Source organism: Daphnia pulex, chromosome 11 (assembly GCF_021134715.1).
Source record: "Daphnia pulex isolate KAP4 chromosome 11, ASM2113471v1".
Taxonomy (NCBI): Eukaryota; Metazoa; Arthropoda; class Branchiopoda; order Diplostraca; family Daphniidae; genus Daphnia; species Daphnia pulex.
This window is the reverse complement of record NC_060027.1, coordinates 1,425,955-1,450,231: the sequence shown is the minus strand read 5'-3', so window position 1 is coordinate 1,450,231 and position 24,277 is coordinate 1,425,955. Positions and strand designations below refer to the sequence as shown.

The 24,277-nt window shown below is 38.1% G+C and overlaps 7 protein-coding genes and 1 long non-coding RNA gene across 14 annotated transcripts in view; 7 read left to right on the top strand and 1 right to left on the bottom strand.

Moving 5' to 3' along the window:
* The window catches only part of LOC124207507 (serine/threonine-protein kinase/endoribonuclease ire-1-like), a 663-nt gene extending 380 nt beyond the window's left edge, over positions 1-283 (top strand). Inside the window, exon 2 of the mRNA XM_046605011.1 lies at positions 61-283. Coding sequence (XP_046460967.1) covers positions 61-184 — 124 coding nt within the window. The 3' untranslated portion in view covers positions 185-283. The remainder of the gene's footprint in view (positions 1-60) is intronic.
* Positions 1-20,396, top strand: part of LOC124207490 (serine/threonine-protein kinase/endoribonuclease IRE1-like) — a 24,621-nt gene extending 4,225 nt beyond the window's left edge. Inside the window, exons 1-3 of one of the 3 annotated variants that reach the window (XM_046604986.1) lie at positions 18,087-18,509; positions 18,579-19,039; positions 19,103-20,396. In XM_046604986.1, coding sequence (XP_046460942.1) covers positions 18,250-18,509; positions 18,579-19,039; positions 19,103-19,971 — 1,590 coding nt within the window. In that variant the 5' untranslated portion in view covers positions 18,087-18,249 and the 3' untranslated portion in view covers positions 19,972-20,396. Of the gene's footprint in view, positions 1-18,086; positions 18,510-18,578; positions 19,040-19,102 lie in introns of those variants that run through there. The other 2 variants (XM_046604988.1, XM_046604987.1) reach the window with 2 other exon arrangements.
* LOC124207504 (syntaxin-18-like) overlaps positions 1-24,277 on the top strand; it is a 50,114-nt gene that overhangs the window by 24,325 nt on the left and 1,512 nt on the right. The gene's annotated exons all lie outside the window — the stretch shown is intronic.
* On the bottom strand, positions 5,484-24,277 carry LOC124207510. Of its 3 annotated transcripts, none has more exons than XR_006880015.1 (4): positions 24,023-24,277; positions 20,599-20,714; positions 13,468-13,568; positions 5,484-5,597 (listed from the first exon to the last, which is right to left on the bottom strand). It is a non-coding gene; the product is annotated as an uncharacterized LOC124207510 (long non-coding RNA). The 3 variants fall into 3 exon arrangements; XR_006880014.1 differs by lacking the exon at positions 5,484-5,597 and adding an exon at positions 9,820-9,951; XR_006880016.1 differs by lacking the exon at positions 5,484-5,597 and adding an exon at positions 12,892-13,001.
* LOC124207486 lies at positions 6,216-10,668 on the top strand. 2 transcript variants are annotated; one of them, XM_046604972.1, is made up of 13 exons: positions 6,216-6,380; positions 6,456-6,509; positions 6,575-6,797; positions 6,877-7,376; positions 7,438-7,560; positions 7,630-7,844; positions 7,931-8,116; positions 8,517-8,738; positions 8,809-8,883; positions 8,942-9,093; positions 9,785-9,956; positions 10,020-10,142; positions 10,292-10,667. In XM_046604972.1, the coding sequence occupies exons 2-13, from the start codon at positions 6,479-6,481 to the stop codon at positions 10,322-10,324; spliced, it is 2,055 nt and encodes a 684-aa protein (XP_046460928.1). In that variant the 5' UTR covers positions 6,216-6,380; positions 6,456-6,478; the 3' UTR covers positions 10,325-10,667. The 2 variants fall into 2 exon arrangements, with proteins under 2 accessions (XP_046460928.1, XP_046460926.1); XM_046604970.1 differs by lacking the exon at positions 6,216-6,380 and having other exon boundaries at positions 6,431-6,509; positions 10,292-10,668.
* LOC124207492 (serine/threonine-protein kinase/endoribonuclease IRE1-like) lies at positions 11,173-13,402 on the top strand. Of its 2 annotated transcripts, XM_046604992.1 has the most exons (4): positions 11,173-11,448; positions 11,519-11,979; positions 12,043-12,480; positions 12,646-13,402. In XM_046604992.1, the coding sequence occupies exons 1-4, from the start codon at positions 11,213-11,215 to the stop codon at positions 12,948-12,950; spliced, it is 1,440 nt and encodes a 479-aa protein (XP_046460948.1). In that variant the 5' UTR covers positions 11,173-11,212; the 3' UTR covers positions 12,951-13,402. The 2 variants fall into 2 exon arrangements, with proteins under 2 accessions (XP_046460948.1, XP_046460947.1); XM_046604991.1 differs by having other exon boundaries at positions 11,177-11,448; positions 12,043-13,402.
* On the top strand, positions 14,871-17,135 carry LOC124207500 (F-box-like/WD repeat-containing protein TBL1XR1). The gene is made up of 8 exons (XM_046605003.1): positions 14,871-14,991; positions 15,052-15,263; positions 15,397-15,561; positions 15,729-16,073; positions 16,176-16,294; positions 16,432-16,597; positions 16,764-16,877; positions 16,952-17,135. The coding sequence occupies exons 1-8, from the start codon at positions 14,961-14,963 to the stop codon at positions 17,117-17,119; spliced, it is 1,320 nt and encodes a 439-aa protein (XP_046460959.1). The 5' UTR covers positions 14,871-14,960; the 3' UTR covers positions 17,120-17,135.
* Positions 20,911-23,213, top strand: LOC124207499 (WD40 repeat-containing protein HOS15-like). Its single transcript, XM_046605002.1, has 8 exons — positions 20,911-21,240; positions 21,313-21,515; positions 21,596-21,757; positions 21,839-22,174; positions 22,239-22,381; positions 22,479-22,650; positions 22,712-22,825; positions 22,899-23,213. The coding sequence occupies exons 1-8, from the start codon at positions 21,210-21,212 to the stop codon at positions 23,061-23,063; spliced, it is 1,326 nt and encodes a 441-aa protein (XP_046460958.1). The 5' UTR covers positions 20,911-21,209; the 3' UTR covers positions 23,064-23,213.

The window sequence follows — 24,277 nt, the reverse complement described above, 5'->3', positions numbered from 1 at the left end:
TGCATAATTAATCAATATTTTTAAAATAAATTCAAGTGGTTGTCTGCTTGTCTTCTACAGGTACATCGTACTTGAACTATGCGCAGGGACACTAAGAGATGTTTGCAATCAAAATTATAAAGGACCCGATTTACCCCCGGCTGAATTATATCCATTCGAAGAAATTGGTACACCGAGACATTAAACCTGAAAACATTCTCATTTCTGGGAAAGCTCAAATAAAGCTGTCCGATTTCGGCTTGAGCAAGGAAACCAGCACAAACCACACGTTTGTAGTCAGCGGACCATTCAAAGGAACAAGACAATGGATGGCGCAAGAATTTCTGAATTTTTCTTTCAACCAAAACCAACCAAATGAAACTCCAATGAAAGGTTCAATTGAAAGCGACATTTTTTCAGCAGGGTGCGTGTTTTTCTACTCGAGGATTGCACCCTTTCGGTGAAGACAATTTCATCATTGCCAACATCATCAAGGACGACCCAGTTCATATCGATAGTAACATTAATTCTTTCCTTCCATCAAAATCAAATTTATACTTTATTATTTGAAATTAATATTTCAGAATTAGAATTCGACCACTTTGCGTCAGACGTCATTCGTGCAATGCATTCAATTTGAACCAAAGAAAAGAATGACTCTCAAACAAGTTCTGAATTTGTTTTACGACACATCCAAAACGGCATCTTGTAAGTTATCGCTTACAAAGGATAGTTTTTTGTATAAATTTCTTAGTGCATCTTACAAAATAATGAATTAAAAACTAAATTTGGGGGTTATAGTTAATTTACGTTACTTAACCTACAAGTTTATAGTCTACAGATATAATACTAAGAACCTAAATACTACATTTGTTACACAGGGACTTTCGAAGGTATCGGACATGCGGTTCAAAAAATTGGAAGAGCGCTACTAGTGTTGTTCCGTTATGCTTTTGGGGGGTTCGTTATCATGTTCGCTTATATTTTTATCTTAAATTTATTTTTGGAGAGGTTTCTGCCTCGTTAGTTTAAACGTGTCGCATTTTTTTTTCCATTTTTGCAATACATTTTCTGTACAACCCTTAACTTATACTGCACGATAAAAAAGAAATTTCGGGAAGCGGTAAGGTTTTTCAATGGATCTCTCTACAAAAATGACGAAACTGAAACTTGTCAATCTAATTCCAGAAGATTTGATTTTCTGAAAACGAAAAATAACTGAAACACTAAAAAGGGAACATGTCAAGAAAAAATGAATCTTGATTATTGTTCTTCATTCTTCCTTTCTTATGTCCCAACTAAGTACATTACTCAGTGCTAACTTCCAAACTGCAATTTTTGAAAGGTAAAGTTTGCTAAAAAACGAAAATCTAAGACTCAAAATGATATTCCGGTAGCCTACCCACTTGCAGAAACTTGCAGAAACACTTCAAAAGCAAAATTTGAAAAAAAAACTCTCTTTGCCAAACAAAAACAAAAACAAAATTATTGATCACTTACATTGAGAGCAGATCCGGATAACATTTGGGCGTATTTGGGGTCTAGACGTCAATTAACGACTGGAATGGCGGCCAGGATGCTGTCATTCTGGTGGTGGAAATGCCGGGATGAGGTCCTGTCAGAATAAACAAAATAGTTTAATAAACAACTGTAAAAAAGAGAGATAAACAAATGGTAATGAACCAGACAGCGATATAATTTGGATCGGCAATTGTGGAAAATGCACCAAACAGTAAAACCCATTTGTACTAAAAAGGAGAGGCAGAGGAAAGATATTTCTACGAATACACCAGGAAAGCAGAGAATTCGCAGAATAACGGAGGAGGGCGCTCATTTATGACGCGTACATTACCAAGGGAACGAGGGACATATTCTTAGAATTTTTTTTCGAATTTCTAATAGTTTCTCTACCTCCATCTACCATCCTCCCAGATTCAGATGCAGAGACGTTAGACATCCACAGGAGCTTGCTCAAATACGACGTGTTCCAAACGGAGCAAAATAATTGAGTTAAAATTGTTGCATTGTCGCAGCACTCAATTCAAATTGTGCAGTTACGACGTCGATTTAATTATAGTTAGTTTGTGTACGTAGTTTCGTTCACCACGAGAAAGAGCTAGGGTTGCCAACGAGATGGCCAAGGTTGGAAATTCACTGGACCATGGTATGTAAATTTTGAAGAACAACCAAATATTTAACCCAAAATGCTCCATTGTGTGTCCAGATTTTTTCAGAGAGGTTGAGGTCTCATTAACAAGCGGTCTAGTTGTGAGAAGTTCAAGTTTCCACCCAATTGAGCCCGTTTTAGCCTGTGGGTTTAGTGAAGAAATCGTACTACTCAAGGGATCAAGTCATTCCACTCCAATTTCAACTTGGAAAATCGAACGTCGATTGCCGTGTGAAAATTCAGTGCTGTCCTTAAAATGGAATGTAAGTAATCCTACCTGAAATGATTCCCCCTTACCCAAAACTAATTTTCAGATTATTAGACGAACGGGACTAAACTAGCAGCTGGATCCCTTGACGGCACTGCAGTTATTTGGAATTATCCAACTGGCGAGAAACGACTTTTAGTTCAAATAGACGACCGTTCAAATCATCCAGTTGTCGTTTGGAACCCACTCAACTGTAATGTATTTGCCAGTTTCTACGAATCGGTAAGTTTTCTAGAAGCAAAAATTGAAAATTGCGTTCTAAAAGATGCGCAGGATGTTAACCTTTTCCAATCAATATTTAGGCTGACTCTAAACGGGTTTTGATTTGCGATGCATCCGACGACTCTTGTTACTCCTATGATTTCAAAGCGAATCAAAATGTTTCGTGTGTTGAATGGATTTCACGCAACCAACTCATTTGCGGCTATGTTAAGGGAACGGCTGAAATTCACGAAATAGAACTAAGCGCTAAGTCAACCAGCAAATTAATCAAGAAACTTGTTGTGAGTGCACGAGTCTCGCACTCGTCAGACCCATACAGTTTGTCAGAAGGAGGTATGGGTTATAAGGTTTCGAGTATCGTCTGGAACGAAGAATTAAAACTGTTGGCCACCAGTTCAAAAGACAGTTGGATCAAGGTATGCCCCAAAATTTAAACGCTTCATGTGCAAAAATATATGTTTAACTCCTTCATTTTCAAATAATTGAACGCAGATATGGTCATTGGAAAAAGAGGATCCCATACGCATGATAGAATCCAGTGCTTGTTGTTGCCAATTGATTTGGAGTCCAACGGAGCTCCCATCCAGCGGAATCGGGAGCGTGGAAAGAGCGATGGAAAAACCATTTTTAGTTGGGTCAGATTTCATTCATCTAATTACCTCAGTGTCCCAAATCGATTATTTAATTAAGATTGCGTAAGAGCTCAATCGACTTTTTCTGATCTTTTTTCAGTGGGTTAGAAAACGGATCTATTTTAGTTTGGTCGCCAACGGAAAAGGAAATACAACCAAGTTTGTTTTTCGATGGACATTCCCACGAATTGTATCAAATCGCATTTTCGCCGAACGGACGTTTTCTGGCATCGACCGACTATGAAGGAAAATCGGTTATCTGGTCCACCAAGGTAAAATTGAAGGTAAACGTATGATGGAATGGCTATCTTAATTTTATCGCAACGTTTTTAGAATTGGGAGATGATCTACACTTTATCACCGTCAGGGTTTCACCACCGGTGCACAATGTCTTGGGACTCGGCCAGTTCCAAATTGTCGATTTCAGAGGGATCTGGTCAAAAAGAGGTAACTGTTTTGTACTTGGCAAACAAACAACTGCTATCTTTATGTAATTTAACGATCCTCTTGTCAATTAACAGTTAAAAATGATTGAACACGTCGTAGCTGAAGGCCGCTGTGCCAATTGCAAGAAAACCTCACCAAATCTGAAGCTTTGCAGCCGCTGTCTCTCCATTTCATATTGCAGCAAGGAATGCCAACTTTCGCACTGGTCAAATCATAAAACTGTGTGCCACAAAAAGTAATTTCTTTCCACCTTAAATGAGTTCAAAATCGAATTTACAAAGCTCCTCCTCTGGCCTTTTAAAAATCTCGTGGGATTGAGAGAGAACCCTTTAACTGTTCTATTCTAGACAAAGTAATCAGCTGCTTAATACAGACAAATTTTTAAATATCCTTCTTTAATTCCCTTACCAACAAAATCTGAAAAATCTGGGATGGCAGACATAGATGAGGCATGTCAATGTTCTAACAAGCATCTCCAGAAATGCCAAAGTGACCACTAGGCAACGACCAAGAGACAAAGAAATCGATAAGTAAAATGAGTCTAATAAACGGATTCAACAACAGAAAAATAAATCCCTTCAATAATAGGGGAATGGGCTTCATCTCCACTCCAGCAAAGAGATAAATCCCGTAAATTAAAATGACAAAAAAGAAACGAGTGATACAGCTCTGAAAACCTGACGATTTTTTAAAATATTTCTTGGTATCTTAGAAAGGACATTTAGATTTTGACACCTATCACCTCACCTTGAATCAATAAACTAAAAATCGGGCGCCATATTTTTCGTACTCGAGACTACAGACAAAAGAATTTTTACCTCATCAGCACGTGTGGCGACCTGATTCCAGCCCGGTTCTTCTGTAGTTGCAATTCGCCAACGAAAATGTTCGTCATAGATTTCTCAGTTTCATCACAGTACACACTACACAGTATAATTTGCAATGTCATATCACATTGCTCCACACATATTAAAAGTTAAAACTGAGTTCTACGTACGCGAACGTAGATACTGATGGATACACACTTCCGAACATGATGCAGTGAACTAGTGAAATGACGGTTCCCCCCCTCGAATGGCTCTTTGTTCATGGCGCCAAAAGAATCCATGGCAACGAACTTGGCAAACTGACTGGTAGATGGCGGGATGGGTTCCACAACAAACTGACGTGGACGTCTGTATAAATAGAACGTTCGGCTGTTGAGTGGAGGAAGATTTTTGCTCAAAAATCTTTTGTCAAACGGTAAGTAAAACAAATAAATTATAAAGAATATATATGATTGTATTCAAATCCAAATATATATTGCAGGAACCACCGATGTTATATGGTTCGCCGAGGTAAAATTGAACGTATTAAAACGCGTGATAGAATAGCTGTTCTATTTTATCTCAATGTTTTTAGAACTGGGAGATGATCTAAACTGTACCACCATCAGGGTTTCACCACCGGTGCACAAGTCCAAACGCTCAAAATAAGCCTGTTCAAATAAAACACAGAAAAAAAGTAATAACCACCAAGTCAACACAAAAGTAATAAAAGGATTTTTCACGAGAAGCAATGTAGACTCAACATGAAAGAAACCTCATGGGATGCTTATTCTGTCTGTAAAAAAAAAAATAGATATAAACTGACTGTCACTGCATGATGCAAAACCCTCCCACAATCCCTGCGTGTCATAGTTGATATTGTCATTGAGTGTATCACAAATTGTTACCTTTCAGCTTTCAGCAGGCACCAACATGTTACATTTAACAAATAAAAGTCAGGCGCTATTTTTTCGTACACGAAAAAATCACGGCAGCTTCATGGCCTGTTGCATCATCGTCAACACGGCCGGCGGGATCTTGATGGACCATTGCGCTTCGATTTCCTCTGGTCTTACCTGAAAAAATGGTTCAGTAACTTTTGACTAAATAACAACTTTTTCTATCTCAAATTATTTTCTTTTTAAACAAATGATCATTTTTCGATTAGCGACTGGCTGCTGGATGTCTCGTCTTTGTATCGCACTTAATACCGACCACAATACAACTTAATATTTCGAATTGACATAATCCGACACATTTAAATAATAACACACCGAGGAAAAAGACGCAATGATAACACATCAATCTATTGGATTAAGAGTTTAACAGAGGAGTCAACAGCCGGTAAAAAAAAAATTGTTGTGAATTCAATCCCATTTAATAACTTTCAAATTGCGTAGCTTTTTGTTGCAACGCAGATAGAAACCATTAGGCTATCATATAAATTTTTATTATTATATTATCAAATAAATGACCACATCACCTTCCGGTCGCTATCTGTGCTGATTGCGACGTGACACCATTTAATGCCAACCAAATGACGAAAATAAACGAAACTAAAAGGCAAGTCCAATCCCGAAGCGTGAGCGTCATAGTGGGACTCTTGCTGCAATCTAAAAGTTTCTGTAAAAAGCCCTTCAAATTTCTTATCTCGAGTTTTTATCGTTTGTTCATCTTTACCTTGCCTTTAGTAGTTATTTGTCCGCATTGAACAACTGAATGTTTGTCAAATTTTCTCGAAATTTTCGGTTGAGCAAAAATTAATAACGGGGCTGCAACAGTTAAAACAGTGGCATTTCGCAAACGGAATTGTGTGCTGACGTGTATGCCTATTTGTAGGCATTTCATCTAAAACGGAGGTAGGTCTAAATAAATAACTAAAACGGTAAACGGTAATTCTTTCGTCTAATGTTAACAAAAATTAATGTCCATAGCTCTACAAGAAGAAGAGTTCTTCATGAATTGGTTTTCGGCTTTGGCCTCTCCTCGTAAGTTTGTTGGAGAATGAATTTTTAAATAATTGTATAATCACGTTATTGTATATTTTGTGCAGTGAGGTTCGAAGAAAAAAAAGAGAACGAACTCGGCAGGGGGGGGTTTGGAGTCGTGTACGGAGGAACGTTCAAAAGACATGCAGTTGCAGTTAAAGTGACAGTAAAGGTGCATTCAGATGATGAAAAAAACAAAAAACGGGAAAGGGAAATGGAGGAACACTTCCGGTTGGACCACGAAAATGTCCTGAAACTCTTGCACGTCGATGACTCACGTGATAAAACGTATCGAAGTGGAATTTAATTTATTTTCATCCGAAATTTTCATTGACTTTGTCTGCTGATTTTTTGAATTCATTCGCAGGTACCTTGTGCTCGAATTATGTGCCGGGACACTGACAGATTATTGCGAGAAGAAATACAAGGGACCGGAATTGCCACCGGATGCCAAAGTTTTATATCAAATCGCCAATGGATTGCGCTACATCCACTCACGAAATTTAGTTCATCGCGACGTCAAACCGGACAACATTCTCATCTCAATGACGACCCCCGTCCAAATGAAATTGTCCGATTTCGGATTTGTCAAGAAAACAAGTCCTCGAGGGACATTTACGCAGCAGAGTGGATTAAAAGGAACTCTAATTTGGATGGCGCCCGAAATTTTGGAGCTTTTAAACCACAGTAGTGATAGCACGTCTGAGGAAATTCCGCACGGAACAATCCAAAGCGACACATTCGCTGCGGGCTGCGTCTTTTTCTACTTTCTGACCCGCGGTAAACATCCGTTTGGCAGGAATTCTTTAACAATTCCGATGAACATCTTAAATAAAAATCCAATAGAGCTGAATCAACACGAACAAAGTAAGTATTTCATTAAGTATTTGCCATCATGATGGTATTTACAACATTTTTCTGATTACAGATCTTAAGCAAAGCGATGATCGTGCCCTATACGAACTGATCGGGGAAATGATAAACCCGATAGGGCAAAGAATCTCATTGCCCGAGGTTATCATTCAATTGACAGCAAAGTTATATGCATCACGTATTAATCCAATTTTTCTCTGATATTTTAAATAAAACTTCTATTTTGCAACTTTGTATATATTAACAGGTCAGTTCAAAAGAGTTGATCGATTAGTGCGTGAGAGTGGCGAAGATATCGTCTCCCGTTTCCACCCGAAGAAACCATTAATCGCCTGCGGCATTAAAAATGAAATTATTTTCTTTTCTGCAGAGAATTCGTCCATTCCTTTTTCTAATTGGAAAGAGGACGAAAAAAAGTTTCAAATTGGACATGAAAAAGGAATTACGGTGATAGAATGGAATGTAATAAGTTAATTATGAAGAGTTATCATTAAGTTGCATTAAATGTTTGATTCCTCTCATCATTTATTATTTCATTGTTTGTTTAGGTGGACGGGACTCAATTGGCTGCCGCATTTCATAAAGATGTCATCGTGTGCTGGAGTTATCCAAGTGGCAAAATTCTCTTTCAAAAGAAATTAGACGAATGGATGGATCAAATCGAGTGGAATCCCTTCAGGCCGAACGTTTTTGCTGCTTTTAAGTATGGAGTAGGTGCTGCTGCTTTTAGGGAAGTAAGTTGTTTCTTTATTTCTATTTTGTTTCCACCTGTCAGGGACACGTCATCTGATCTCCCTTCAAGTCCAACCTTTTGTCATGTTTAAAACCGCAACATTTTCTAATTCCATCTTCAAGCTACATCACACTTCACGTCGTTTTTATAAAATCATTTTTCTTTGACGCAATCTGGGAGCACCCCCTCCCTATCCTCTCCCCTTCGAAATCTAAACAAATAACCAATTTTGCCCTAGAAGGAAATGGCAAACCCCTCCCCCTATGTCAAATTTTTGTTACCCCCCCCCCCCAGCGTGACGTATTAATGTGAACTCTTCTCATCCTCCCTTCTCTTACAATACCCACACCACCTCTTCCCCCAATTTTAACTTAACTTAACCAATTTTAACTTCTTTTTAGGTTGCAAAAAAAGTTTTCTTCTTCAATTCCCGCCCTGTCGACCAACGGCCATTTCATTTCTGCACAATCGAACTCGATAATTGGATCTGGAGTGTCCGGTGCATCTCTGCGAATCGAGTCGCTCTCGGCTTAATCGGAGACGGGAGAATTGAAATTTGGGAAATTGACGAGTCGACGACTTCCGCCAAAATTGTCAAACGACTCGAACATGAAGACGGGAAGGTGAGTTTTGTTTACCCATCCACATGTCATGGCACATTCTAAATAATTTATTCTCTGTTATTTGATTAAGGGTTCGATAAAAGATATGGCATGGAACGAACGGACGGAATGTTTAGCCGCTTGTTCATCCGACGGATGGATGACGGTAAATTGTCGTTGGTCGTTGGAGTGGGCGTGTCATGTTGAACTTTTGTTTTTCGTAGATTTGGTCGATGGACAGCGACCAACCCATTCACGCCACAAAGGTTGATAGCACATGTTGGAGATTGGCTTGGCGTCCAAACGGGAAACAATCGGACGACGTGGGAGTGGACGCGGCCAGGAAATCGGCCGACAATTTCATTTTGGCTATTGGGTGAGTTGACCAACGGACGGATCAAAGTATTTAAAAAATAGGATTGAACTAAGAGGATTGACTGGATCCACTTTTTGACATTTACCTCGAAGCGAATTCCTTGATTCTCAAGAATATGGATAGGGATAAATTCTAAGGGTATAATAGGAGGGCGAGTGGAGGCTTTCTTTTTTGTTTTGTTTTTTTCGCTTTCGCTCGTAAACATTTTTTCCCTTGGCATTGAAGGATTGGATTGTAGTTTCCCTTCTTTTTTCCCGCGGCAGGTTTATCAATCAACCGACGGGGTTTTGTTAAAAAATAGGATTGAACTAAGAGTATTACATCATATTGATATCCCCCCCCCCCTCCTCAATAAAATACGAATGGAGAATGGAGGCAAGAAGACATGCACTTTCGAGCGCAAACAATGCAAAAATTTAAAAAATTTCAATTTCATTTGATTTTTTAAAATTTAAAACCAATGGCAAAATTTCCCGAATTTTTGCAATTTTTTTTTTAATTTTTTAGCACATTTTTTTTGCGGATGCAAATCCCTTGGCTTTGGGACTAGCTAAAGATAAAGGATAACTCAAGTTAAAGAGAAAAAGAACTATAGAAAGTACTAGAAGGAAAAAGTTTAATTTTTTAAGCGGCAGGAATGGACGTGGAGGAAGGGGAGCAATTCGCATTTCTGATTTTCATTTTCATTCAGTGGATTGTTCGAGGGGCGGATTGTCATTTGGACTCCGCTGGCAAAGGAAAAGACGAGATTTCTCAAGCAACATTCAAGTTATGTAGATTGGCTGTCGTTTTCACCCGACGGGCGGTTTCTCGCATCAGCGGAGACAATTGGATTCTCTTATCCGATCATCTGGGCAACTGAGGTAAACAAAAAAAAAGGAACGGATAAGTGATAAAACAATGAATTATATTCAACGTTATTTCAGAATTGGAAACCCGTTTACATCGGATTAGAAGTATATGAATTTGAAAAACATTTCTCTTGGTTGTATTCGTCTACGAATGTCCCTGACTACAAATTAACATTCCCCTCAAAGGACGATGGCCAGGTATATAAACGGGATATTCTCTTTTTAAAAAGGCATATTATAACAATGATGACCACGAGCATATTTCTCTATTTTCAAATAATGCCTTATATATTAGTTAATGCACCTTCAGTTTATTCTTAAGCTATAATCACATTTCATATAATTAGGTTGTTGTCGTGGAACACGTCGACGACCAGTAAGAAATTCCAAGCCAAGATTGAAGATCACGAGAGGGAGATGAGAATTACGAAATGAAAAGAAACTGGTGACGAATATTCAATCAGATCACCCAACCCAAAAGACTCCAAATGTACGGGAATGGATTCTTTTTATAACTAACGCAAACCTAATTCGTGCTATAAAAAATCACCGACTGTTCACGACTGTTGCCCTCGAGTAGCCCTCACTTTAAGTTAGCAGCTTCTTATAATATGCCTGATAGTCCACGAAACGTTTGGGCCGTTTGGAGATTGGTTAAAATGTTTCATTGGAAGCTTCGAGTTTTATCAAGAAATAAAAGCGACAACGACCGGAGCACATCCGAATTACATTTTGAATTACCACACGAATAACTATGAAATTTATGTTCGGGACCTTTTTGGGGGTGGAAAAAAAATCAAACCATTTCTTTACTAAACGCATGCATTAAAGGACAAACGAAGCAGTTAGATGCAAAGTCGCTAATACTCAAACTCTCCGAATAATTTAAAAATAACGACGATTCTTTTCGGGTTGCAGCAGGAGAGAAATAATTTACAGGGAATTTGATTGCAAAGAAACTTGATAATGCCATTCCGATCCAAACAATATGGAAGGAACTGACTGATGTGATATAAAAAAAAACATGAGCTAAATTATGATTTTACGTGGACGACGATTTTGGATAAGAAAGAAACCTCCAAAAATATCAGAAAATTATAGATTTTAGACCATGTCAAAATAGTGATGAGACATCTATATCTCATTTGTTATCAGTTAAATAATAATTCCCATGATAGCGCAGCCTTGCTTTTCTACGTCGCTACAGAATGTTGTTGTTGTTGACGATTTCAAACGCATTCATTCTTTGTGGTGAAGAGAACTAATACATGGCGGCCTATAAAAAAATTGGTGACACCGGAATCCAATACGCTAAAGAAGATGTACTCGGCAGAGGCACATTTGGTATTGTCTATCTTGGTATTTTCAACGAAGAAAAAATTGCAGTCAAGAAAATCTTATTAAACCTATCGGAAAAAGAAGGGCGCGAGGTCGACTTACAAAAAAACCTTAGTCACGAAAATGTTCTGAAAATTTGCAGAGTCGTAGAAGACGATGACTTCAGGTATTTAATTTACGCTTGTAAAATGTGCATAACAAAAAAGACATTCTTTTTCAAACAAATTTTCCCCAAGATACATCGTACTGGAACTGTGTGCAGGAACACTAAGTGAGGTGATTGAAAATTCGTACAAAGGACCCGCCCTGCCATCTGATAAAATGGTTTTATACCAAATTGCCGATGGCCTTGACTACATCCACTCGAATAAACTGATCCATCGCGACATCAAACCTGAAAATATTTTGATTTCCATGGCAGGCAAAATGAAATTGTCAGATTTCGGATTGAGTAAACAGATCAGCACTCGAGGAACGTGTTCCATTAGTGGAATAAAAGGAACCCTTTTATGGATGGCACCGGAATTCTTTGAAAATATCGAGAAAGCAACTCCGAAATGTGATATTTTTCCGTGCGGTTGCGTCTTTTTTGTTTTCCTCACTCGCGAAAATGGTGGGATCCATCCCTTTGGCGATACTAACGATCCTTTGCAGATACAGTTCAACATTCGAGAGGGTAAACCAGTAAACATCGAGAGTAAGTTCATTCTATAATTCCGATTTTGAATTGAGACTGATGTACAAATTTGTTTTATTTCAGAGTTAAATTCTGATCACTTTGCGCTTTTGTTTGTTCGCAAAATGATTGAACGAGATCCGTCAAAAAGAATATCTCTGCAGATGGTTAAAAACGAGCTAAAGAGTATTATTTTCGATTTCCCCCAATTAACTAATAATTATACAAGAGAAAACAATGCTACCAAGGCAACAGTTTACGATCCAATTTTCGCAAGTGGTTCATTCAAAAAAATCCGAAAAGGGAAGTATACTCAAGGAGAAAGAGCCGGTGAAGCTTGCGTTAGCAAAACCTTTATATCTGGCAGCGTTTTTGAAGATTCCTACTTTCAAGCAGAACTCAAAGTGGTGGAAAAAGCACTTGAAATCATCAACAACTTTAACAAGCAAAGAGTTATTAACCAGACTATCTGGCTCAACAAACCAGAGATCTGGACCGGTGCACCAGGTTCAAAAGGAGAAGGTAAAAAAATGTTAACTGAGCCCATGATTTCAAATTTCGAAAAGTTCAACTCAAATACGGGATGGACTCCTGAAGAATCGTCTCCTTGGAGTGATAAGATGCAAGCTCTAAGTCACTACTCATATCACACAACTAATCGGCATTTGCTCCTTTGCGATCTCCAAGGTGGAGTGATTGAAAATGGCGCTGTCATTACAGATCCCATTATCATGTCAAGTACCAGGGAATATGGACCGACAGACCTCGGCGACGAAGGGATTTCTAACTTCTTTGCTTACCACACATGCAATATATTTTGCGATTCGAAATGGATAATTCCACACAATAACAAAACATATTTCGAGAAGTGGAAAGGTTCTTCAATGGTTCTCTCTACAAAACTGACGGAACTTAAACTTGTCAATCAAATTCCAGAACAAATTTATGGAGTTATTGAAACACAAAACGGGAACAAGTCAAGAAAAAGTTAAAACTACATTACTCTGTGCTATCCTGCCGTGCTATCCTGCCTTGCATCTGGGCTGCAGTTATTGAAACGTACCAATGTAAATAAAAATAAAAGAGGATGCAATTCAGTTCTTAATAATTGCGAAAATTAACAGTTTTCATAACATAACACCGAACAATCAGGAAGTTTGGTTTCAAGGTCGAGCTTAAGAAATACGACTCTTTTTTGCAGCACACACGTCTCCAAAAAAAGGCAGTGATACTGTGAACGGGTAGAAGAAATTCCTCGAAAAGTGGTTAATCAAGAAAAACTGAAATAAACTCCGTCAATAATATTCCTATTAACGTTTAGCGGCCCACTATGCAAAAGAAAAAGGAAAAGAGATTCCAAACAGGAGATTGGAAAAGCTTTTCCTATTTTAACATGCTTGTCATTAAGATACGCAATGGCCAATACAAAACAATATTCGGTAAAGTTCCCGAACAAAGTACTTTGCCGATTAAACGCAACTAGAAAATAGACAAATAAGTTTGACTTACATGGACAGCAGATCCGGATAACAGTTGGGGTGAAGTAGGTACTCCATCGTCAATTAACGACTGGAATGGCGACCAGGATGCCGAGTTTTCTGGATGAGGCCCTGTCAAGATAAAATAATAGTTTCATTTTTAAAAAAGTTTCGAAACTTGCTTTCGAAATAAACATAATTAACCAGAAACACATAAATTGACAAAAAGAAAATAACACAAAAAGGTAAAACACATTCATACTGAATAAGAAACAGCAGCAGAAAGATATTCCGACGAATACATCAGGAAAACAGAGAATTCGGGAAATTCCTGTGGGCTCACTTACGATGCGTATGTATACGATTTTTCATTCATTTCATTCACACAAGTAGAACTTACGGACGCGGCCAGTTCAAAGCTATGCATTACAGAAAGAACCGGTCTCAAAAGGTAAAAAAAAAATCATAACCGAAGAAGTCCATTTCTCTGCAACCCTCAGCAGTTCTTAAAGGTTTAATAATACGGTACGTCGTTGTGAAAGCTACTGCATTAAGTAAGTAAACCTCCCAGCAACGCGTTGCAGCCGCTGCTGTTCCGTCTTTTAGTTCATTTGGGTGTTATGGTACAGTAAGAAGAAGTATAAGGAATTGTTTTCTCGCATCGACCGACTATGAAGGGCAATTGGTTATCTGGTCCACCAAGGTAAAACTGCAGGTAAAACATGTGGTACAATGGTTGTCTTAGTTTTATCGTACCTTTTTTAGCATTGGGAGATGATCTACACCCTATCACCATCAGAATTTCACCACCAGTACACAAAGCCCAAATCTCTCAAAAGTAAGCCAGTTCAAATAAACCAAAAAAAAAAAAAAAGTAATAACCCCCAAGTCAACATAAAAGTTCTAAAATAAAACTTCACGAGAAGCAATGTAGACTCAACAATCAACATAAAAAAAATAACCTCATGAGATGCTTATTCTGATGGTTGTTATTCAAATGTAATCTAAATCTATTAAGTCGTTGGTGAAATAAATAGCTTACTCGACGGTTTTTCTTTCAAGACTATCTGGTTTTAATTTTCCCTAATAAATGACGCTCTATAAAAAGACCGAAGAATTGATGACAACTTTTGGTCATCAAGAGACTTGAGGACCCCCATATTTTAACTGAGACCTCAAGTCTCAGTAAAAAAAAATTACATAGTAAAAAATATGGGGGGTACGTGGAGGAAAGAAGTATAGGAGAGAGAGAGTTAACGAAAGCAAAGGATTAGTCTGCATGCAGCTGAGTATTGAACATGAAAATTATTGCTCAACTTGTTGGCAAGTTAAGCAAACAAAATATTTAGCGTCTCAGACCAGCCAAGATAAGCGCAGATAGTGAAAAAAAAAAGCTTATCTATCTACGCAATCGGTGAAATCTGTAAGGTTTTAAATACAAAGATACTCTCTCATCTCTGAAATTCGGAGTTTACTAAGTTCGTTTCTTCACAAGGTGCTTTAATATCACCAAGGAGAGGGAAAATGGCAGAGGCTGTAAATTCGCCAGGGAGAGGTAAGACAAAATTTGATTACAATTGCCCATCTTTTCGTTTTTAACTAAAGTACCACCCAGGTTTTTTCAAAGAAGTTGAGTTCTCATTAACAAGCGAAATGGATGTGAGAAGTGCAAGTTTCCATCCAATCGATCCTGTTCTGGCGTGCGGCTTAGTAAGAGGAGGATTAGTTTTCCTTCGCGGATCTAATCACACCATGCCGTTTGAAGATTGGGAGATTGAAACCAAACGATACCGATATGCAAGGACAATTTTAGTCGTCCAATGGAACGTAAGTTTGTGATTAAAATAATTATTTTCGTGTTTCAAATAAACAAAATCGTTTGCTAAATCTGTATTAATTGGCTAAAATTTAAACCTATTAAGAAATCTTTCGTTTTGCTCTTTCTTGTTAAATTTTGCAGACCGATGGAACTAAAGTAGCTGCTGGCTCCGATGATGGCACTGTCATCATTTGGTCTTATCCAGGGGACGGCAAACAAGTATTTCGGAGAATTGGACGATCAAATTTCCCATTAATTATTTGGAATCCATTTAACCGAGATATGTTGGCTAGTTATAACAATGCGGTAAGTAAAAGACACATTTGGCGACACAAATGTGCTACATTGTGTAGTTTAGCAGAATTAATCAAAGTAAAGGGGAAAATCTTAATGGGTATAGTCCAAACAAAAAGTCGTGCACATTCACATGAATTTATTATTCACCATTTTAAGTTTCTCAATTTTATCTTTAGGTGGACACCAAACAGGTGATGATTGCCAATTCGACTACTGAAAACCCCCTCACCCATACCATCAAATTAATCTTCAACTGTCATACCGTGGCCTGGAACTCGCACAATCAACTCGCCTGTGGTTATGACGATGGGACGTTTGAAATTCACGAAATAAAATTGAATAATAGTCAAATGAAAAGCCGAATAGTCCAGAAAATCAGACACGACCTGGATGATGATGGGCCTAAAAGATACTTTTTTATTAATGACTTCCAAATGAAAACACAAAATTTTGTAACGAGTATCGCCAGGAACGAAAAATTGAATCTTTTGGCTTCAGGTGGAATAGACCGACGAGTCAAGGTATTCTGATTAGATTAATGTGTTAATGGATTTTAGAGAAATGATAGAAAATTGTTACTGGCCAAGATTTCGAATTTGAAATAACTGATTTCTTAATTACAGATTTGGTCGTTGGGCAGTAACGATCCCATCCTTGTGCTAGAGCTCGATTCGAGTTGTAGAAATTTGGTGTGGAGTTCCGACATCGAGGACAACACGACGAGAAAAACTTTTATTGCATGGTTAGATTGCCTAGATTATTTTTATTAATTTCTTCAATTAGAACTCAAATTGCCTCTATTATCCTCGAAAATAAGTTTTAATTTGTATTCTAACCACTACAACTCATTTTTCTTTCTTGTCATTGGATTGTATCCAGCGGATTAGAAAATGGAAACGTTGTGATTTGGTATCCGTTTGAACGTGAAAATCAGACACGAAAACTAACAGGACATGATCAGATTTATCAATTATTACTTTCACCCGACGGGCGCTATCTCGCCTCAACTGACTATCACATGAAATTGATTATCTGGTCTACCAAGGTAAAAGATTTTCATAAACACAAGTTTATTAGCGAAAAATCCCAGTTTATCACGTAATGGATCAAACACGAAACAGCACTTGCCTCGGTTTACTAGACGACCTGCCGCGTCCAAAAATCTCTCGTAACTATTCCATTTTTTGATGGAATTTTCATTCAATTTTCAGAGTTGGAGGAGTGTGTACATTTTACCCCCATCCGGGTATACGTATCCATACGTGATGACATGGGACGTGGCTAGTTGCAAGTTAGGAATTTCAGAACGAATTGGCGTTAGACAGGTAAAAGAAAAGAATGAATTCCCAACAAACTTATTTTCTATACATAAAATGTTCTGTTCAAATGATTTAAACAGTTCAAAGTGATTGAATACGTCGATGCTGAAAAATGCTGTGCTGGTTGCAAGAAAACTTCTCAAAATCTGAAACGTTGCGCCCGCTGCAGTTCAATCTTCTATTGCGGCAGGGAATGTCAGCGTTCACACTGGCCCCAACACAAACTTGTTTGCAATCAAAATGAATAAGTTTGGCCGAATTTCACGAGGCAAAAGACTGAATTCAACTAAGTGATTTCGAAAAGGGTGTGGGGGGGATACTGGGATAGAATCTTTTTTCTTTGGTAGATAAAGTTAACCAATTTTTGCCACACGACTTTAAGACTAACAATCACTAGTTAGCATTTTCCAATAGAAAGAATTTCCTATATAACTTAACATTTAATCGATAAAAGGCCACACAAAACAATCGCAGAGTCAAGCGTGGTGAGCAAGAATGAAGAATACGATTTGACATCGAGCTTAAGGGACGCTTAATCAAGTGACTTAAGCTCAACAACAATCAAAAAAGGGCAACCCTTTCAGCGCCTCCAGTGATCCAATACCTATACGAGCATTGGTGATTACTATGCATTTGCAATTAGTGCATATTCAACACGGAAATTCCCGACAATTGATAGCAGAAGTTCAACAAACAGGGCTCCGTAACGCGTATCCGGAAACCACAGACAAGAGGCGAAACAAAATTCAAAAGAGCAAGATTCGAGCAAACGGACAAGTCACAGAGAAATAAACGACTGATCTCATCATTAAGAGATAATACTAAGCCAAAAGACAAATCATATTTTGGCGAGTGGCGAACCGAAGTCAACTGTTCGAAATCGTTGAATGAGTAAAGTTTGAACGATTGAACATTTCATTCAGTAATATATCGCATTCAAACGTACCGAACTGTTCATTTTATAATAACAAAGTGGCATTCTACCTATTCGTTTGTTTTCTTTTAACCTTCAAAAAATTTACTAATTTAGTGGATGCTTGTCCAGCTGCGAACCGCCACACAAACTTTTGAAATAAGTTGTTTCAGTTTTCAGTTAAGAAGTCCTAAAATACAGTCAACAGTCCATCAACCTAGATGGCGGTAATTCAAGTGGGCCTCGGTGGGTTTTCTAGACTGTGACTGAAATGATAAGAGAGGATCACAATATCGTTATCAACAGGTGTGTTACAATAACTGATGGCAAATTTTCATAGCAGACTACTTTAGTCTGTCAAATTGTGTTACATTTACTTCGCTTTTGTTTTCGTTTCTACTTTAAAATTCCCGATGTAATTTACGGGATTTCTCGTGACGTGTCAAATTAAACTGCGAAACTGTAATGGCTCAGCCTGAAAACATGTCAGTGTGTCAAGCAACTTGTATCAAGGGAACTGAAACGAGTTACCTGAGAAAGGAGAGACTTGGTAAAGGCAATTTTGGCATCGTTTTTCGTGGTTCTCACCAAGGCGAGGAAGTTGCGGTCAAAAGACTCGAGTTAGACAGATTGGATCAAGAAGACCGTGAAGTCAAATTGCAGATAAAACTTGAGCACGAAAATGTACTCAAAATTTTAGCAGTTGATGAAGACGATGACTACAGGTAATGTTTTCTATGAACTTACACTGCTTTACGTTCGTTTCCATTTAAATAAAATTATGTCATCAACAGATACATCGTACTGGAATTATGTGCGGGAACACTGGGCGACGTTATTAACAAAAATTACAACGGTCCAGCGCTACCGCCGGATCAAGAAGTCCTGTACGAAATCACAAGAGGCCTTGATTACATCCACTCGAAAAAACTTATCCATCGGGACATCAAACCTGAAAATATTTTGGTTTCATTGACAGGCCACATGAAACTATCAGACTTCGGTTTGAGTAAACAAATCAGCAATCAAGGTACGTGTTCCATGAGTGGAATTAAAGGGACTCGTTCATGGATGGCTCCGGAATTTTACGACAATGTCAAGAAAGCAACTCCAAAATGTGACGTTTTCCCGTGCGGTTGCGTCTTTTTTGTTTTCCTCACGCGTGATAATGGTGGGATCCACCCCTTTGGCGATAGTAAGGATTCAATGCAGATACAGTTAAACATTCGAGAGGGTAAACCAGTAAACATCGAGAGTTAGTCTATTTTTTTTTTCTGCTGTGAATTGAAACTGATTTACAAATTTTACTTTATTTCAGAGTTAAATTCTGATCACTTTGCGTTTTCCTTCGTTACCAATATGATTGAACGTGATCCGGTAAAAAGAATATCTCTTCAAGAGATTAAAAATAAGTTACGAAGTATTATCGAGGATTTTCCACAAATGACTATAAATCATGCAAGAGAAAACAATGCTACCTGGGCAACAATTTACGAGCCAATCTACGCAAGTGGTTCATTCAAAAATGTCTACAAAGGAAAATATACTGAAGGAGAAAGAGCCGGTGAAGACTGCGTTGGAAAATCCTTCATATCCGGTAGCGTTTTTGAAAGATCCTTCTTTAAATCAGAACATAAAGTGGTGAGAAAAGCACTTGAAATCATTAACAACTTCAACAAGCAAAGAGTTATTAACCAGACTATCTGGCTCATTAAACCAGGGATCTGGAGCTGTAAATCAGGTTCAAAAAGAAAAGCTGAAAAAATGTTAATTGAGCCCATGATTTCAAATTTCGAAAAGTTCAACTCAAATACGGGTTGGACTCCTGAAGAATCGTCTCCTTGGAGTGATAAGATGCAAGCTCTAAGTCACTACTCATATCACTCAACTAATCGGCATTTGCTCCTTTGCGATCTCCAAGGTGGAGTGATCGAAAATGGCGCTGTATTAACTGATCCCATTATCATGTCAAGTACCAGGGAATATGGACCGACAGACCTAGGCGATGAAGGGATTTCTACCTTCTTTGTTTACCACAGATGCAACAAATTTTGTGATTCAAAATGGATGATTCCAAACGATAAAAAAACATATTTCGAAAAGCGTCAAGGTTCTTCAATGGACCTCGGTAAAAAACTGACGAAACTGAAACTTGTCAATCAAACTCCAGGAGAAATGATTTTCTGAAAACGGAGTGAGTAAATGAAACACTAAAACAAGAACAAGCCAAGAAAATATGAAGCTGTAGAAATGTACTTCATTCTTCCTTTCTTGTATCTCCAACTATACATTACTTTGTGCTATCCTGCTGTTATTACATCTAGGCTGCAGTTATTCAAACGTAAAAATGTTAATAACAATAAAGATGATGCAATTCAAATCTTTACAATTGCGAAAATAAACAGTTAAACACTATTTTCATCACACCAACCAATGCGGAAGCTAGATTTCAAGGTCGAGCTTTAGTAATTATAACCCCTTTTAGCAGTTATTGTCTTCGCACACACATCTCCAAAGAAAAGGCAGTGATATTGTGAACGGATAGAAGAAATTCATCGAAAAGTAGTTAATCAAGAAAAACTGAAATAAACTCAGTCAATAATATTCCTATTAACGTTTAGCGGCCCACTATGCAAAAGAAAAAGGAAAAGAGATTCCAAACAGGAGATTTGAAAAGCTTTTCCTATTTTAACATGCTTGTCATTAAGACACGCAATGGCCAATAACTTCAAAAACAATATTTGCTTATGTTCCCGAACAAAATACTTTGTCGATTAAACACAACTAGAAAATATACGAATAAGTTTGACTTACATGGAAAGCAGATCCGGATAACAGTTGGGGTGAAGTAGGTAATCCATCGTCAATTAACGACTGGAATGGCAGCCAGGATGCTGTCATTCTTGTGGTGGAAATGCCGTGATGAGGCCCTGCCAGAATAAAACAATAGTTTAATAAACAACTATAAAGAGAGATAAACAAATTGTAATGAACCAGACAGCGATATAATTTGGATCGGCAATTGTGGGAAATGCACCAAAGAGTAAAACCCATTTGTACTAAAGGAGAGGCAGAGGAAAGATATTCTACGAATACACCTCAGGCAAGCAGAGAATTCGAGGAATAATGGAGGGGGGGGGTCAAATTTGTGACATTACCAAGTTACCAAGGGAACGAGGGCCATTTTCTAAGAATTTTTTTTCTTTCTCTACCTCGATCTCACATCCTCCCAGACTCAGATGCAGAGACGTTACTACGTTAGTCATCCACAGGAGCTTGCGCAAATACCACGTGTTCCAAACGGAGCAAAATAATTGAGTTAAAATTGATAGTGTCGCAGCATTGAATTCAAATTTTGCAGTTACGACGTCGATTTGAGTACGAAGTTTTTTTTCCCACGAGAAAGAGATAGGGTTGCCAACAAGATGGCCACGGTTACAAATTTACTGGACAAAGGTATGTAAATTTTGAAGAACAACCAAATATTTAGCCCAAAATATTTTATTCAATGCCCCATTGTGTGTCCAGATGTATTCAGATATGTTGAGATTTCGCTAACAAACGGACCAGTTGTGAGAAGTTCAAATTTCCACCCAATCGAGCCCGTTGTAGCCTGTGGGTTTATTGGAGAAATCGCACTGCTCAAGGGAACAAGTCATTCCACCATTTCAACTTGGAAAGGCGAACATCGATTTTATTGTGAAAGTCCGGCGCTGTTTTTAAAATGGAATGTAAGTTATTCTACCTGAATTCATGTATTACCCCAAAACTGGTTGGCTAATGCAATAAAATCTAATTTACGGATTATTAGACGAGCGGGACAAAACTAGCAGCTGCATCCTCTGACGGCACTGTCGTTATTTGGAATTATCCAAGTGGCGTGAAACGACTTTTATTTCAAGGCCGTCCAAATCACCCAATTATCGTTTGGAACCCATTCAACTGTAATGTATTTGCCAGTTTCTACAAATCGGTAAGTTTTCTAGAAGAAAAAATTGAAAATTGTGTTCTAAAAAGATGCACAGGATGTTAACTTTTTCTAATCAATATTTAGGCTGACTACAAAATGGTTTTGATTTGCGATACATCCGACGACTCTACTGACTCCTATGAGCTCGAATCGAATCAAAATGTTTCGTGTGTTGAATGGATTTCACGCAACCAACTCATTTGCGGCTATGATAGGGGAACGGCGGAAATTCACGAAATAAAACTAAGCGATAAGTCAACCAGCAAATTAATCAAGAAACTTGTTGTGAGTGCACGAGTCTCGCACTCGTCCGACCCATACAGTTTGTCAGATGGAGGTATGGGTTATAAGGTTTCGAATACCGTCTGGAACGAAGAATTAAAACTGTTGGCCACCAGTTCAAAAGACAGTTGGATCAAGGTATGCCCCAAAATTTAAACGCTTAATGTGCAAAAATATCTTCATTTCAAATAATTGAACGCAGATTTGGTCATTGGAAAAAGAGGATCCCATACGTATGATAGAATCCAGTTCTTCTTGTTGCCAATTGGTTTGGAGTCCAACGAAACTCCCATCCAGCGGAATCGGGAGCGTGGAAAGAGCGATGGAAAAACCATTTTTAGTTGGGTCAGATTTCTTTCATCTAATATCCAATTATCCCAAATCGATTACTTGATTAAGATTGCGTAAGAGCTCAATTGCCTTTTCCTCATCTTTTTTTCAGGGGGTTAGAGAACGGATCTATTTTAGTTTGGTCGCCAACGGAAAAGGAAATACAACCAAGTTTGTTTTTCGATGGACATTCCCAAAAACTGTGTCAAATCTTATTTTCGCCTAACGGACGCTATCTCGCATCGACCGACTATGAAGGACAATTGGTTATCTGGTCCACCGAGGTAAAATTGAAAGTAAACGTGTGATGGAATGGCTATCTTAATTTTCTCGCAACATTTTTAGAATTGGGAGATGATCTACACTTTATCACCGTCAGGGTTTCACCACCGGTGCTCAATGTCTTGGGACTCGGCCAGTTGCAAGTTGGCCATTTCAGAGAGATCTGGACAGAAAGAGGTAACTATTTGTACTTGGCAAATAAATAGCTTCAATTTTCATGTAATTTAACGAAACCCTTGTCAATTAACAGTTAAGAATTATTGAATACGTCACTGCTGAAAACCACTGTGCTACCTGTAAGAATATCTCACCAAATCTGAAGCTGTGCACACGCTGCAGAACAGTCTCATATTGTGGCAAGGAATGCCAACGTTCGGACTGGTCAAATCATAAAACTGTTTGCCACAAAAAGTAATTTTTTCCACCTTTAAATGAGTTCAAAATCGAATTGTCTAAGTACTCCATTGGCCTTTTAAAAATCTCGTGGAATTGAGAGAAAACCCTCTAAGTGTTCTAATCTAGAAAAAGGCATCATCTTCTTAATACAGACAAATGTTTAAACATCCTTCGGTATCTGATCCTTCTTTAATTCCCTTATCAACAAAATATGAAGAGCCCGGGATGGCTCATGTTAATGGTCGAACTAGCTCAAAATGTTTAGGTCCAGAAATGCCTAAATATCACTGGGTGGGGTCATAAAAGAAACTAGCAAAGCGAAAGATTTCTTTTTTCCTGTCGGGGATCCTCGTCATACAAATCAGTTAACAGCTGATGCACAATCGAAACAACTCAGATGACGGAATACGATTTTTTGTCGGACCATAACTAACGAGTGAAGCAGCTAAAAACCAGACGATTTTTTTCGGTACTTCTAGAGATATCTAGGGAAGAACATAATTTAGATTTTGACACCACTCAACTCAAAAGATTTCACATGGGCTTTTACTAATTTAGTGTGGTTGGGAAGTCTATTCAAATTAAACCCAAAAACAAGTGAGATAATCACCAACTTATATAGTAATAAAATAAAAGCTTCAAGATCGAAAGCAATACAGACTCAAAATGAAAAACTCATGGAATGCATGTTCTCATGTCTATCGAAAAAATATGGACTGACCACCACTGGAAAACCCCTAACAATTCAATTCTAAAATTGAAGGTAAAATGTGTGTGGGCTGTCTTAATTGTATCGCTATGTTTTTAGAATTGGGAGATGATCTACATTTTAAAAAATGGCACTGCATGATGCAAAAAACCCTACAATTTCTACGTGGCATGGTTGATAGTCATTTTCATCAAGTACCTTACATTTATAGAATAAAAATCAGGCGCCATATTTTTCGTACATGAGACTCCAGACAAAGGGATTTTTACCTCATCAGCACGTGTGACGACCGGCTTCCAGCCCGGTTGGACCTGGTGTAGTTGAAATTCGCCAACGAAAATGTTCGTCACATTCCATCCAGTTGGATCACTGTGCTCAGTACAATTTTTAATGTCATGATATCACATTGTTCAACACAAATTAAGACTGAGCTCTATGTAAGCAAACGAAAATATTGATGGACACACTTCCGATCCGAACAAGGTAGAGTGAATGAATAGAGCCCACGAAAGAATGGCAGCTCC